Source organism: Eumetopias jubatus, unplaced genomic scaffold (assembly GCF_037043125.1).
Source record: "Eumetopias jubatus isolate StellerSeaLion01/CBP00866 unplaced genomic scaffold, mEumJub1_p1.0 scaffold_10, whole genome shotgun sequence".
Lineage (NCBI taxonomy): Eukaryota > Metazoa > Chordata > Mammalia > Carnivora > Otariidae > Eumetopias > Eumetopias jubatus.
In genome coordinates, this window is record NW_028274816.1 from 74,516,030 (window position 1) to 74,530,876 (window position 14,847).

The window sequence follows — 14,847 nt, forward strand, 5'->3', positions numbered from 1 at the left end:
AACCTACTTGGTTTTGGCGGACCTGTGACCCGTCAGGTTCTTTGGGATTGCGCGGGGCTACATAAGCCTTTACTCTCATCGGCTCCTCACCAAGAAGGGCCCAGAGTGCTCGGAGAAAGTTCTTTCTCATCGCCCTGCCCTCTGGTACCCTCCCCATCTGCTCCTCCCTTCTCTGAACACTGACTGTCCCTCTCAGTCCTCAGGGGACGGGGGCTGCTGCGACACAAGGGGGTAAAATCTCAGTGTCACTCCCTCACAATTTCCTCAAGAGTCAAGGTGAGTGCAGGGCTGAGGCAGGACCTTCCACTCCAGGTCCCTCAGTTCAAACACACGGAACACATGTTCTCCGGAACCAGAGTCTTACTGGGGGGGAGGGCAGAGTGGGCCCCAACAGATGCTCATTTTACACACTCATCATTTACTTGATGGAGTTCGCCTTCTGAAAATACACCTCACTTTGCGCTGGCCTGGTGTGTATACTTTTCATATTGGATTTGGAGGTCTGGACCGAAAGGCAGGTAGCAAGAGATGCGCAGAGGTGCATCTATGCCCGAGGGGCCAGGAGTGTGTGCATGGGTGTGCCCACAAACGGGTACGCTCAGCCCCCGAGTACACACACATGCACACGCACACACGGGTACTCTCATCCCCCCATGAGTACACACACATGCACACGCACACACGGGTAATCTCACCCCGCCACGAGTACACACACATGCACACGCACACACACACACACACACATACACATGCTCTCACCCCCCAAGAGAACACACACGCACATGCACACACACGCTCTCACCCCCTAACGAGTACACACACACACACGCACACACACGTGCTCATCACCCCACAGGTGCGCACACACATGCTCTCACCCCCCCCACGAGTACACACACATGCACACAGACGCTCACCCCCCGAGTACACACACACGCACATGCACACACGCTCACCCCCCCGAGTACACACGCACATGCACACACACGTGCTCACCCCACCCTGAGTACACACACATACACACACACACACGCTCTCACCCCCCGAGTACACATACACGCACACGCACACACACGCTCTCACCCCCCATGAGTACACACACGCACATGCACACATACACTCTCACCCCCCCCACGAGAACACACACATGAACACGCACATGCACGCTCTCATACCCCGAGTACACACACACACGGACATGCACACACACGCTCTCACCCCCCCAAGTGCACACACTCTCACCCCCAAGTACACACACGCTCTCACCCCCACGAATACACACACATGCACATGCACACACGTTCCCATACCCCGAGTACACACACACGCACAAGCACACACATGCTCTCATACCCCAAGTACACACACACGCACATGCACACACATGCTCTCACCCCGAGTACACACACGCACATGTACACACACGCACATGCACACACACGCTCACCCCCAAGTACACACACAGACACACGCACACATATACTCTCACCCCCAGAGTACACACACGCACATGCACACACATGCTCTTATCCCCCCACGTGTACACACACGCACATGCACACACACGCTCTCATCCCCCGTGGACACACACACATGCACGCGCTCCATCCTCTGCAGTGGCTCGTGTTTGCTCGACTCTAATCTGGTGGCAATCCTACAGCAATACTACTAGGAGGCAGTCCCGCAGTCTAGGCATTACTTCCATGAGGGAGAAATTAAGGACTTGACAGGCTTTCCTTCATTTCTTCCACACCGATCTGTGAGGGGAAGGTTCACGGCCAGCTGTCTCAGGCCCGGTTCTGGGTGAGGCACCAAGGTAAGAGGGGCCAGCTACACTGACCATTCCCAACAGGTCCCAGACAACTACGGGGGCCTCTGGTCTTCTCAGGGGTAGAGAGGATCAAAGTGGGAGACACTGCAGGGGAGAGAAATTAGCATTTGGGGCTTGGAAGAGAACTCACAGGGAAGGCAGGTGCTGACCCAGCACAGAGCCAGGGAAGGGGCTGCACGGTGGCTCTGAGGTGGCAAAGGACAGGTGCCCGGGAAACCCAAGGACACCTGCTTATCTCACAGCGGAGTGTGGAGAGGTGGCTTGCTGGCGCAGCCTGTACCCCAGTTCATCAAAGCAAAGAGGGGTGAGCATTTCCTGGAATCCAGGTGCGGTCCGTGAGCTCAGGGCCGCTGGGGGGCTTTGTAGGAGGAGCTGTTCAGGACTGGCTGGTGGAGAGGCATTTCTTACTTCAAGAAAAGGCATCTGGGAGGTCTCCAGTGATGGCGGAGGGGCCAAGGAACTCGGGATCTTCGAGAGTCTGATTTGACATCTGCCACACTTAGGGTAACTTGGACCATGCCGGTTCCAGCCATTAAGATCTTTCCTGCCCTTTCTCTTCTCTCTGTCCCCCTTCTACCCCAAGGGTGCAGAAGCTACAGCTGGTGGTGGGGGGCTGGTGCAGAGGAGTAAAGAGAAAAGATGTCAAAGACTCCTTTCCCACCGCAGGTGGAGAGCAGGAGGCAGGCCTGAGCTGGGGCAGGGGCAGAAACTTTCCCTGTAAATGGAGTTTGCTTTTACAAGTTTTCACGTGTGTGTGACCAGAAGCGATCACGTACCTCTGTATTACTGCAGAATGACCAGAAAAGTCATAAATGGTGACTTAGATTTCATCTAGGGGCAGGAGGACGACCAGCCACATAAAATGGTTTTTGAAGGAGCAGTGGGAGACAAAACCAAGTTGCTTTATCATCCCCCCTTATGAGGCCGGCTTGTTTAACAAAAAAATTATTCCATGCGGACAACCCCACAGCTCTGTAGTACCAGGGCCCCAGAAAGCCGGCCCTACGAGGGAAGTCTGACTTTGAAGCCAGCGCCTTGTTACTGAAAATCGTGGTCCCCAGGGCACAGCACGGAACCTCTGCCCCCTGTCCACGGATGCTTTGCCCTCTTAGGAATTTTGTGAGCATTCAACGCCACCCCACGAGGGCACCATAAACCATGGACGTGTTTCGTCCTTGATGGCCACAGAGTTCAGACACTGGGCGGGGGAGCCGTCTCTGGATAGACTGCCTGAAGTCAGCACCTCCAGAGCTTGGTGCAGAGGCTGGTGCAAACGTGCGTGCACACACAAATACTCACATAGATAAGAGTTTGGCATCTCTTGTCCTAAGTGCCCAGAGTGGGAAATGGCCGAACTTTTAGTGAGAGGCTCTAGCAGATGAATGTCTCAGCAAATGATAAAGGACAGGGGTACGTTCACTATTTTCTGAAAACCTTCCCTTCCCGTGGCATTTTAACTCAGCTGCCCTGGCCCCCCTGTGCCACTGACCACTTGTGCCCACTTCCCGACCTCGTCTGCTGTCCGGGCTTCTTTATCTCCTTAGATCCCAAGGCCATAAAGAGCCCACAGGCCACAGAGGCTGGAGACTTTTCAAGGGTTTTGGAAAATATAGAAGATCGGGAAAATAATTCTTGGTCAGGACAGTGCCCGGGCTTCCTGCAGCCCGCAGATCCCCTTCCACCCCCACCTCCATGCTTGTGAGCTGGTCCCACGCACGACAGACCAGTGAACACGGAGTCAGCGGTCGTTCCGAGCAGCGGCCTTCATTTCCCAGAAACATTGTCCTGACCCTACCTTGGTGAAGGTTCGGGAGCTACGGATCCCTGAGTCACACCGCCTCCCCAGCACCGACCTCTGATGGAGGTACTTGGCTGAACCATGAGGCTGGCTGCCTGACTCAAGGAAGGGCACACCCACTGGCAAGAAGGGGTAAAATAAAAGCAGGTCCCAGACCTCGAGCCTCCCTCTGCAGGCACCTGCACTCTTCTTGCTGTAATAAGTATCCTCCTGGGTAAGAGCCCTTACTCTCTTGTTTACGGGGTAAGTAGTCAGCGCTTACTGCTTTTACTTTTGCAAACCTGTAAGAGGAAAAGTGAATTTTCAGCGTCCACAGGGGCAGGACTGGTGGAATGACACATTATATCAGGTCCTGCATTATCTGGGCGGTGGGCACACCCAGCCAGCAACAGGAAGTGGGCCCCGTTTATCACTTGACATGTGTCATCGTCACCTCTAGGTCTGTTGATCTGGCATGTGTTTCGTTTATAAGAGGGCCAGCTCCATGCCCTGCAACGTGAAGAATCTCACGATTGTCAACTCGTAGCGCAACCCACAAGCTCTGGATACACCCATTATGCACACACGACGGTCACTTTGCATCTTTCTCCTCCTCACTCACCATACTTCTTGCCTGAGCAGACAAGAGGCATCCCGTGGCCATCGTAATGTGTGCTGCCCTCTGCCACCTGCCAGACCCGGAGGGGAAGGCTCCGGGGACATCTGGCTTCAGGGACAGAACAGAACATCAGCGGGATAGCAGGTGTGAGCTGACAGGCTCTTTACTGCAGTTTTAAATTGTTACCTTCCTTTACTCCCTGGCCTACCTGGTTCTGAGTGTGTCCAAGCATGTTGGGAGGTACTTGTCAAACAGAATGGTGAGGTTGGCTCTCTCTGTCTGCATTTCCCTCCTGTCAATCCAGCTGCTCACCGGAGGGTTCCACCCCAGGTCTGCCGGGTTGATGTACAGGATTCCTGGGGACACAGAGAATTCTGGTCACTGAAGCCTCCACAGGTGACAGTAGATTCCTCACCCCCAGGGAGTTGCCTTCTCTGGCAGAAAATGTACAGGAGACTGGACTCTGAAGAAAGAGAGCTGGCCTCGGTTTGAGAGGGTAAGTGGGTTTGCTATCGGGACCAGCTCCAACTGACTGGTAACAGTTGACGGGGAGCAGGGTTGAGAAAGGCTGTGTGGCCACGTCCAGGCTCAGGAGGAAAGAAGACTGTGATTACCCATCCTTGTCATGGTGGCTCCTAAAAGGATATATCCATGTCCCAATCCTGGGAGCCTGTGAACATGACCTTATTTGGCAAAAAAAAGCCCTTCCCTTGCAGATGTGATTAAGGATCCCTCGATGAGACTGTCTTGGATTATCTGGGTGGGATGTTTACAGGTGTCCCTGTGAGAGACAGAAGAGGCAAGACACACAGAGAAGGCCACGTGACTAAGGAGGTGGAGGTTGGAGCCATGGGGCCACCAGCCCAGGCTGGAAGGTGCAAGGCAGGACTGTCCCCTAGAGGGCTGACAGCTTGACGTTGGATGTCTGACTTCCAGAATTGTGAGGGAATACTTGTCTGTTGTCTTCAAAGCCGTCGGGTTTGTGGTGACCTGTTATGGCAGCCCTAGAGAATGAATACAGAATTCTCTGGACCCCATGTTCCCAGCTGGGTCCTCGAAAGGGAATCTGATGTTATGGCAGAGAGCAAACTCACTCTCCTTATGCCCTAGGCTGTGCTGATCAATTTGGAAGGTGGAGTCAGAGGTAAGTTAAGGTATACAGTTGTCATCTCTCACCAGGATGCAGTGAGAAGAGCAGTCCTTGGTCGTCTCCACTGACGTGGGAAGAGGGAACTGGCCTAAAAGCAGCCTCAGCTGAGGCACTTCTGGGCAGAGGACCATTGCCCGGCTCAGAGGCCTTTCCCTTCCCATCTCTGAATTAAGAAAATCCCATGGCCCTGGCCTTAGAGCACCTGCTCACCCTCATGGACACCGATCGGAGCAGAGAAGCAGGCCAGAGGTCTGCGTGAGCACCATCTGGCCCGTTTGGAGCTTCCTTCAGAGCCAGCCACACCCTGTGTGATGCCAGGGGCACCCGTCTCCAAGTGAGCGGCCTGGTGGGTCTTCTCCTTTCTTGGGTCGTACCTGCTCTGGAGACAGTTGCTGGTGTGGCCGTCCGCAGGTGGCCGACCTCGAAGAGCAGCCTCATGGTGGGATTCAGGGGGATCCTCTCATTGCTCGCCAGGGTCAGCACCTGGACACAGGGAGGGACATGCCAGGTAGGAAGGAGGGAGGACGGCGCGGGGTGGGGGTCTGGATTTGGCTGATTACTCCCGGTGGGGATTAAGGATGACTATTTTCTTCATTATGATTACAAGTATTCTCTAAATATTCTACAAGAATCCTCTACCTCTTGTCTTGTAGCCTCTCTACCTCCATCCCTGTGTGTACAATGAATCAAAAAATAAGTTCTCTAAAAACTGGAAATGGAGGTCAGTGATTTGAATGTGCTAGACCATACTGGGATAACAAGACTATTTTTAAAAAGAGTATAGGTTTCATTTTACTGTTTCTTTTAAAGTAGTTCCTCTGGGGGCGCCTGTGTGGCTCAGTTCGTTGGGTGTCTGACTCTTGGTTTTGGCTCAGGTTATGATCTCAGGGTCCCGGGACTGGGCCCCATGTCAGGCTCTGGGCTTGGCGCTGCGTCTGCTTGTCCCTCTCTCTCTCTGGAATAAATAAAATCTTAAAAAAAAATAAAGTAGTCCCTCTGGGGAAGGAGGTGGGAGGGTGGGCAAAATGCGTGAAGGGGAGAGGGAGGTACTGGGCTCGCAGTGATGGAATGAGTAAGTCATGGCGATGAGAGGCACAATGTAGGGAATACGGTCAGTGGTTTTGTAATAGCGCCGCATGGTGGCAGATGGTACCTCCCCCTGTGATGAGCACCACCTAACACAGAGGGTTGTCCAGTCACTATGTTGTGCATCGGAAATTCTCGTAACATTGCGTGTCCACTGCACTTCCATAAGAAAAAAGTAAATCAGCCCCTCTGGGAGGGCACACATTTAGTTCAATGATTCTGTCAATGTTGAAACCACCCTAAACCTTCGAATCCAGAAGTGTTTTCTGAATAAATTCAGGAGCAGCCACCAGCTTCGCGGCCACTTTACTGGTGTCGATTTTCACTGTTTACAATAAAGAAAACAGACTCTCCATGGATAATGGTTTGTCACCATTGAGGATGGCTGACAGGCTTAGAAGGTTTCCGACCCTCGGTGTCCTTATTTATAAAGAAGGAAAAACTAAAGGAAAAAGATTTGAATTAATGACGGAAGATTCTTTCCAGCTATGACTATTAAATTCATCTCTGTGCTGACGATTCTGAAGACAGTTATGACAATGCTAAAAATGCAGTGATTGCGCGCATGCAATTGTATGAGGTTGTTAAGTAGCCTTATTGTGGTCATTTTACAAGATACACATCAGCACATCACACACCTTAAACCTACACAATGTTATATGTTAATTATATCTCAATGAAGCTGGGGAAAAAAATAAAGACACTAGTCTTCCAGCGACTCCTTACTTGGGGCCAGCCCTCATGTGGGATCGAGATTTCCCCATGCACCTGGGAAACTGGTTTCCTAGATGATGAGGGATGGCCTGGGCATTTCCCTTCCCCCCTCGATACCTTGTTATCATCCATGACAGTGTTCAGAGACTCAATCCACATTGGATCTATGTCGCCATCCAGTAAGATCCACTTGGGTCCGTCATGGGTGATGTTGGCTAGCTCCCGCATGATGGAAGAGAACAGTCCTAAAAGGAACCACGAATTGCTCACCAACCATCTCATCATCGATGCTCTTTCTCGTCAGACAGCCTTTCCCTCTTTGCCATGACACCAGCAGAAGGTGTAAATGGAAAAGCCAGGTCAGAACTGGATATGTATTTTAATCTATTGAAATCTGACAGCTAGTGCTAAGGTGCCACCGTCTCTGAGTCTCCCTCTGACTCTTTTAAGAACATCATCAGCAAAACATTAACAAAATCTGATGGTACTGGCTTAGGTGACAAGGGACGCAGAGAATCGTTTCAACAGGCAACTAGGATGTGATGGATTTACAGAAAACCTTTTTAGGTAAGATTTCATCCTTTGTGATGGCAGCCCAGGCTTTGAGAGAAGTTCCCAATGTGATTCTAATTGGCACTATGTGAGATTTAGATCTTAATTTGGATGTAATTGATTTTTATGATATTAAGCTTTCCCAATCGATAATATGGTATGTCTTTTCATTTATTCAAATGTTACTTTATGTTCCTTAACAAACTTTTACAGTGTTTTCAATCTATATCTGGCTAAAAGTACTCCTAAACATTTCATAGTTTTGTTGCTTTTGCAAATCGGATTTTTTTCTGTATTTCCTTTTTTTAGCTGGCTATAGAAAGAAAAGGTTTCAAATTCTTTGTATTTATTTTATGCTTAGTTACCAGTAGTAAATTTTCATATTAATTTTAGTGATTTTTTTTCAAAATGCCTCCTGAATTTTCTAGGTATAAAGTTGTATAAGCAGCAAAATAATTTTTTTCCTTTTCTCTAGCTTATACCACATATTGTTTTCTTGTCTTACTGCATTTTCTAGAATCCCACACCAAGCAGTGCTGAATAATGATGTTGGTAGTGGCTCCCCCTTATTACTGATTTTAATAGAAATGGCTTCAGTTTCTCGTCATTCAGAATGCCCCTCTCCCTTTGGGCTTTAGACGAAGATTTATTTATAAAGATTTAGATTTATCATATTTAGGGTATTTCTATCTATTCCTATTTTACTTAGAATTTTGAAGTTAGGAACAGCTCCTGAGGTTTTAACACCTACTGTTGAGCACATGATTTCCTCCTTTAATTTTGCAAAGCTTTACATGAAAACTTAAAAAAAAATATTCAATCTATCCTTGCATTCTTAGAGTAGATTCTACTTAATCAAAGTGTATTCTTATTTTTATTAATGTAGAGATGGGATCTACTTGGTGACGTTATTCAGGATTTCTGAATCTATGTTATTAAGTGAAATTGGGCTCTTTTTTGGTTCTACATAAAGGCTGATATCAAGATTATTCTGGTTTCATAAAATGAATTGAGAGGTATCCTTTTTTTCATTACCATTTTGGAACCATTTTTTTTGCTACTGTTTTAAATTGTCCTTTTCAATAGTTTATTCATTTTCTGCTTCTTATTGAGTAAATTTTGTTAATATTATATTTTGCTAAAGTATTGATTTCTCCTAGTTTTCCAAACATGTATCATATAATTAAGTGATCTCTTCCATCTTAATCTTTATTTGCTGTTACAGCTTTTAATTCTTAATTGGATCTAATTTTACTCTTCTTCCCCCATCAATCTTGCTCACAATGGACTTACTGATCTTTACAAAGAACCCATATTTATGTTTTATTTATCCTTCCTATGATTTTTTTTTTGGTTCCTTCCCATTAATTTCAGACTGTATCCTTATTAAGTTTCTTCTTCCTGATTTTCTTCAGGTTCAGTTTACCACTCTGGGTAATTTCTTAGGATGGACACCTACTTCCTTCATTTTTAGCCCATCTTCAAAAATAAGAAGAGTTTAGAGTTCTTCTTTATTGGTCTTAGGCATGCTCCCTATGGTCTTAGGCATGCAAGGTGTTTTTTTTTTTCTTTCACCCAGGGGGTTAAGTGAGAATCTTTTTTTTTTTTTTAAATTAATTAATGTTTTAAGTAGTCTCCACACCCAACCTGGAGCCCAATGCAGAGCTCAAACTCAAGACCCTGAGATCAAGACCTGAGCTGAGATCAAGAGTTGGACCCCTGACTGAGCCACCCAGCTGCCCTGTGAGCATCTCTTGATTTGTAAGCAGTACAACTATTTTTGGTCATTTTCTTACTGTCCATTTCTGCATCTATTGCATTATTATCAGACAATGTGGCCTGTAAATTGATATTTTTGAATTCATTACAGTTTCTTCTGTGCCCAACTAAACCTCAAATTTGTGTAAATGTTCTAGGAATGTACCAAGAAAGGAATATTTTCTACTTCTAAGATGCAAAGTTCTTAAATGATGTGTTCTATTGAGTTTGATGATGTATTTCTCAATTTCTCTATGACTATGCTTATTTTTTTCTGTCTATTGGATCTGTCCAATTTTGAAAAAAAGTATAGCAGTAATATCCACCACATTTCTATTTTTCTCAAGTTCCTGAAAAATTTTTAAAAAGTTGTCTTCCATCTACTTCGTAGTTCTCTTTGTGAATACAGATTTATGATTATAAATCTTTGTCAATGTCTCCATATTGGATGAATACTGTATATTTAATAAAACTTTAAAATTACAACACAGCTTAAAGTTTGAATTATATGAGCTTAAATTTAACATGGAATAATAAGTGCCTGAGACTAGCCAAGAAAATTGTAAAAGAATATTAGGGAGGAACTTACGCCATCAGACATTAAAATGTTATGATTGTGAACAGAGCAGAATGACATTCGCATAGGATTAAATAATGAATGGGACAGAACAGAAAACCCAGAATCAGATCTTGATATATGTGACAGGCTGGTGCTTACATTCAGAGGGAAAGGATGGATTGCTTAATAAATGGTCTTGGCACATTCAATTATCCATTTGGAAGGAAATATGAAGTTGATTCTCTACCTTACCTCATACTAAGCCCCCAAATAAATTCCAGATGGATAAAAGAGATGTTCCTGTAAAAAGTATCTTCAGGACCAAATTTATAATACTGTATCTATAACTGAAAATGAGAAAGAGTAATAAACTAAATAGGAATCCCAGATGCCAAGAGAATGGACAGATATAATTTCCTCTTTCAAAAAGTGCATGGCTGGGGTGCCAGGGTGGCTCAGCTGGTTAAGCAACTGACTCTTGGTTTCAGCTCAGGTTGTGATCTCAGGGTCGTGAGATCGAGCCTGGCGTTGGGCTCCTTGCTCAGCATGGAATCTGCTTGGGACTCTCTCTCCCTCTCCCTTTGTCCATCCCTGCTGCTCACTCTCTCTGTCTCTCTCGCCCTTTCTAAAATAAATGGATAAATCTTTTAAAAATTAAAAAAAAAAGTGCATGGTAATTATGCCACAAAGTGCCTGCAGACAAGTGGTAGACAGGAAAAACCATTAGTGATGCATAGAACAAAGGGTTACTACCTCTGATATATAAAGAATTGTTACAAGTGGATAAGAAAAGAATACAGGGAAATAAAATTGCAAAAGAACCAATTACTAAAGCCAATAAGGAGGAAAAGATGCTAAGCCTCATTAATGGTGAGTGAAATAAAAATTAGAGAGGCTGCCCACTAAGTCCCCTTGTTCTAGGCCTCTGACTGAAGGTCCTAAATTAGAATCCAGGCGGTTGGATCCTGTGTAGTCAGACACCGAGATGGGAGGAGGCAGCTGGGAGGCCCTCATTCCAGAAGCCGAGTGGGTTTTAGAAAGAGGTCCTATCAGTTCAGAGTTTTCTTTTCAGCTCTCTCCCAGCGACAGTGCCCCTTTCCAGCATCTACCAGTGATTTCAAAATCTTGAAACGTGACACTGGAGTTAGCACTAAGTGAACAGGAGTCTGGGACCCTCTGAATCACTGTAGAAGGGATAATGGTCTGTGGTGAACGGTAATGAATGATGTCTTCAGCCAGGCCCTGAGGCCCCGTTGTCTGTAGTGATGTCTCCCTAGCACTTCTGGGGGCTGACAGGAACAGGTGCCCACTGTGGGAAGCCAGAGCATGCTGCGCCGCCCCTTTGGGAATGAGCTGTGGGCCTCCCTACCCCACTCGTGTCTTCAATCCACTGCCAGGCCATGTAGGGACTCTGACTTGTGCTGCACAATCACAGAACCACGGTTGGAGAATGCCTGCCCTGCTTTCTCCTCTTTCGATGCCCTCTCTCAAGGAGCAGCTGGAAGGGTCTCCAAGGAGAGAGAATCTCCCAACGGTTGAGGTTCCCCTCCAAGCCAAAATTGGGGTCTTCCTTTCTTTAAGATTCTTTCCACCTCCTTCTCCCACTCCAAACCGATCAGGCCAGTGTTCTTCCCTCTGAAGTTCACCCTTGGATGTAGATTCAAGCCTGCCCCCCAGGGCTCAGGTTAAGCGGGAATTTTGTCCCAGGGGCATCCTGTTCTTACCATCTTTCCATTCTCTGGTGGCCGGATTGATGATGCCAAAGAGTTCATCGTTCGTGACTGCTTTGGGGTTGAGGTCAGCCCAGATGGGGCGGCGTTTCATGATCTGATAGGTCTTGCGCAAGGATTTCAGCACCTGAGACTTGCCAGTGCCGGCGCTGCCCACCACGAACACGGAGTGTCGCACGGCCAGGAGCTCCTCCAGCTGGACCACCTGGGGAGACACACAAATCAGCCAGAGGGACCAACTTGTCACTCACTGACATCCCAACTGCTCTCCTGTGCCCCAGGCTGGTATCTGAGGGGAGACCTGATGTCAACAGAGGAAGGGTTTCTCACCTCCAGATGTGGTGAGGGGTCCTAACTGTGGGGGCAACATTCTCATTCATCATTTGCCATGTAATTATTAGTCACCAACTAAGTGCTGGAGAGTATACCAGGTGAGGGAGATTCAGAGAGGACTCTCCCCCCCAGTCCATGATCTTTCAGGCTAAAGGGGAAGACTAATTACTATAATCAAGTTATTTATAAAGTGCTATGTGAACAGATAGGAAAAAACAACTGATTTTGTACCGATAAAGGGAATAAGAAAGGCTTCAAAGAAGTGGGGGCATTTGAACTGGGGCTTCAGGGGTGAGTTTGTCAAGATGAATAGGGGGATTTGTAAGCAGAGGTATAACAGCACAAAGGCTGGTGGTGTGACAGAGCCTGATGTGGTTGACCAGATGGTTTGATGAGCCTGGAGTCAAGGAGCTCCTTGATAAGCACTGAAGGTCTTACCACTCTTACCCTGGCTTGTCTCCAGGCTTGCCTTTCCACGCTGTTGTAGGAGCACATTTACTGTAATGAAAATCTGATCATGTCACTGCCATTCCTCTGTCCCTTCGGTGGTTCTCCAGAGCTTTGGTGATGACATCCCAAATCCTTAGACTGGCTTACGAGGCCCTTGTGCAGACTGGCCCAAACCAGCTTCTCTCTCTCTCCTTCCCCAGTGTGCACATTCCACGTAGACAATTGGGGTTCCTTAATAATGTTCTTTCCTGAGTCTACGTCTTTCAAGATGTGGTGCCTTCTGTTCAGAAGTTATCCTTTCTCCCGCCTTTTTCCCATCAGACCTGCATCATCCCTTAGTCTGCAGTAGGTGTCCCATACCTACATCCTGGTACTCAACATTGCCATGGTTACTCTTCTCCCTATTAGATTATCAGCTCTGTGAAGGCAGGCAGGACTGGTTTTCTTATCGTTTTATTCCCAGTGTCTAGCAGAGAATCTGGCACATACTAAGTGCTGAACAGATACTTGCTGAAAACATGAAGGATGGCTGGAAAAGCTGGGTGGCCCCTATCATGAAGGGTCTTATATACCACGGGCTAAGGCACTGAACTTTAATGTAGATCGAGTATATTTTGCACTATAATACGCCTAATGGCTGAGGAACATGAATGGGTGAGGTAAGGTACTGGAATATGCACAGTGCGGTGGGACATTACAAAGATTTCCCCCCGTACATCCTATTTATTCTACACTTTACAACATGATAAAAAGTAACTTCTCTGTTTTTTTAAAAAATTAAGTGGTACAGGTGTTAAAATGAAATATCTAGAACTGTACAACCCGGGAATCAGGAGGAGAGCATTACTGCTAGGCTCAGTATAAAGGAAGCAGATGAATTTCTCTTTGGGGGATGAGATGACTTGTTTCCACTGTGGCAGGATAACTGAGACACCGGGTTGTGTTTTCCACAGCATCAATATTTTCCTCTTCTTTGTCCGAAGCTACTGCAGGTTCCTCGGGTTCAGAGCCCAAGAGCACCCAAAGCAGATTCTCAACCCTGGCTCTTGTTTTTGTCCTTCAGGAACTTAACGAAGGGTCTTCCCAGATAAGGATGAGGGAAGCGTCAGGAGGGGTCTGTGGGGAGCTGATATCTAAGCTAATATATGAATGAAAAAGAGTTAGCCACATGAAGATCCACGGGAGACATTCCAGGTGGCGTGACAGTGAGCACAAAATCATCAGGTTCTGGGGCGCCTGGGTGGCTCAGTCAGGTCATGATCTCTGGGTCCTGGGATCGAGTCCCGCATCAGGCTCCCTGCTCAGTGGGGAGTCTGCTTCTCCCTGTCCCTCTGCCTCTCCCCTCCGCTCATGCTTTCTCTCTCTCTCTCAAGTGAATAAGTAAAATCTAAAAAAAAAAAAAAAAAAAAAAATCCTCAGGTTCTGGCTGCAAGCTTGGAGGGCTCAAGGAACAGCAAAGAAAGGTGGGGGTGGGGGAGCGAGTATAAGACGAGATGAGAGAGGTAAGCAGGGGGGTCAGTTATGCAGGAACTGGTACTTGGAATTTTATTCTAAGTACAACAGGAAGCACTGGAGGATTTTTAGCATGAAACTAGCCTGAGGGCATTGCATTTAAAAAAATGGAGGGGGTTGGGAGGGAAATGGAAGCAGTGCTCTTGTTATTGAACAGAGACTATGTTGTATTCTTAAGATTTTTTTTTCCCCATGAACAACTACTTACGCCTTCCCTGATCCCGAAAGCCTTAAAATCACTTTCTAGTTCCACCAACTTCTTTTCATTTATTTCAATAGCATTATTGAGATAGAATTCAAGTGCCATAAAAGTCACCTTTTGAAAAGTATCTGATCCAATGGTTTTGAGCCTATTCACAGGACCATCCAGTCATTACCACTACTAAAACATTTTCTTCACCTACTCAACCATGAGTAGTCACTCCCCATCCCCCGACTCCTACCTCAGCCCTGTGCAATGCCTCTATTAAATTAGATTCTTCTGGACATTTCATATAAGTAGATCTATAAAAGTATGTGGCATTTTGTGAATGGTCTCTTTCACGCATAATGTTTCAAGGCTCATCTGCACTGTAGCATGTATCCACACATCGTTCCTCCTTATAGCTAAATAAAAGTCCATTGTGTAGGTAGATCACAAGTTGTTTATCCATTTATCAACAGATGAATGAGTTATTTCTATTCTCTGCTGATTATGAATCCATCAACTTTTGACAGTATCTTTTTTTTTAATTTTTTATTGTTATGTTAATCACCATACATTACATCATTAGTTT

General features: G+C 46.7%; 1 protein-coding gene across 1 annotated transcript in view; it reads right to left on the bottom strand.

Annotated features, from left to right (window-relative positions):
* Positions 1-14,847, bottom strand: part of DNAH9 (dynein axonemal heavy chain 9) — a 371,410-nt gene that overhangs the window by 210,825 nt on the left and 145,738 nt on the right. The window contains exons 32-35 of the mRNA XM_088027042.1: positions 11,771-11,981; positions 7,295-7,422; positions 5,752-5,860; positions 4,436-4,583 (exon numbers count right to left, since the gene is read on the bottom strand). Coding sequence (XP_087883168.1) covers positions 4,436-4,583; positions 5,752-5,860; positions 7,295-7,422; positions 11,771-11,981 — 596 coding nt within the window. The remainder of the gene's footprint in view (positions 1-4,435; positions 4,584-5,751; positions 5,861-7,294; positions 7,423-11,770; positions 11,982-14,847) is intronic.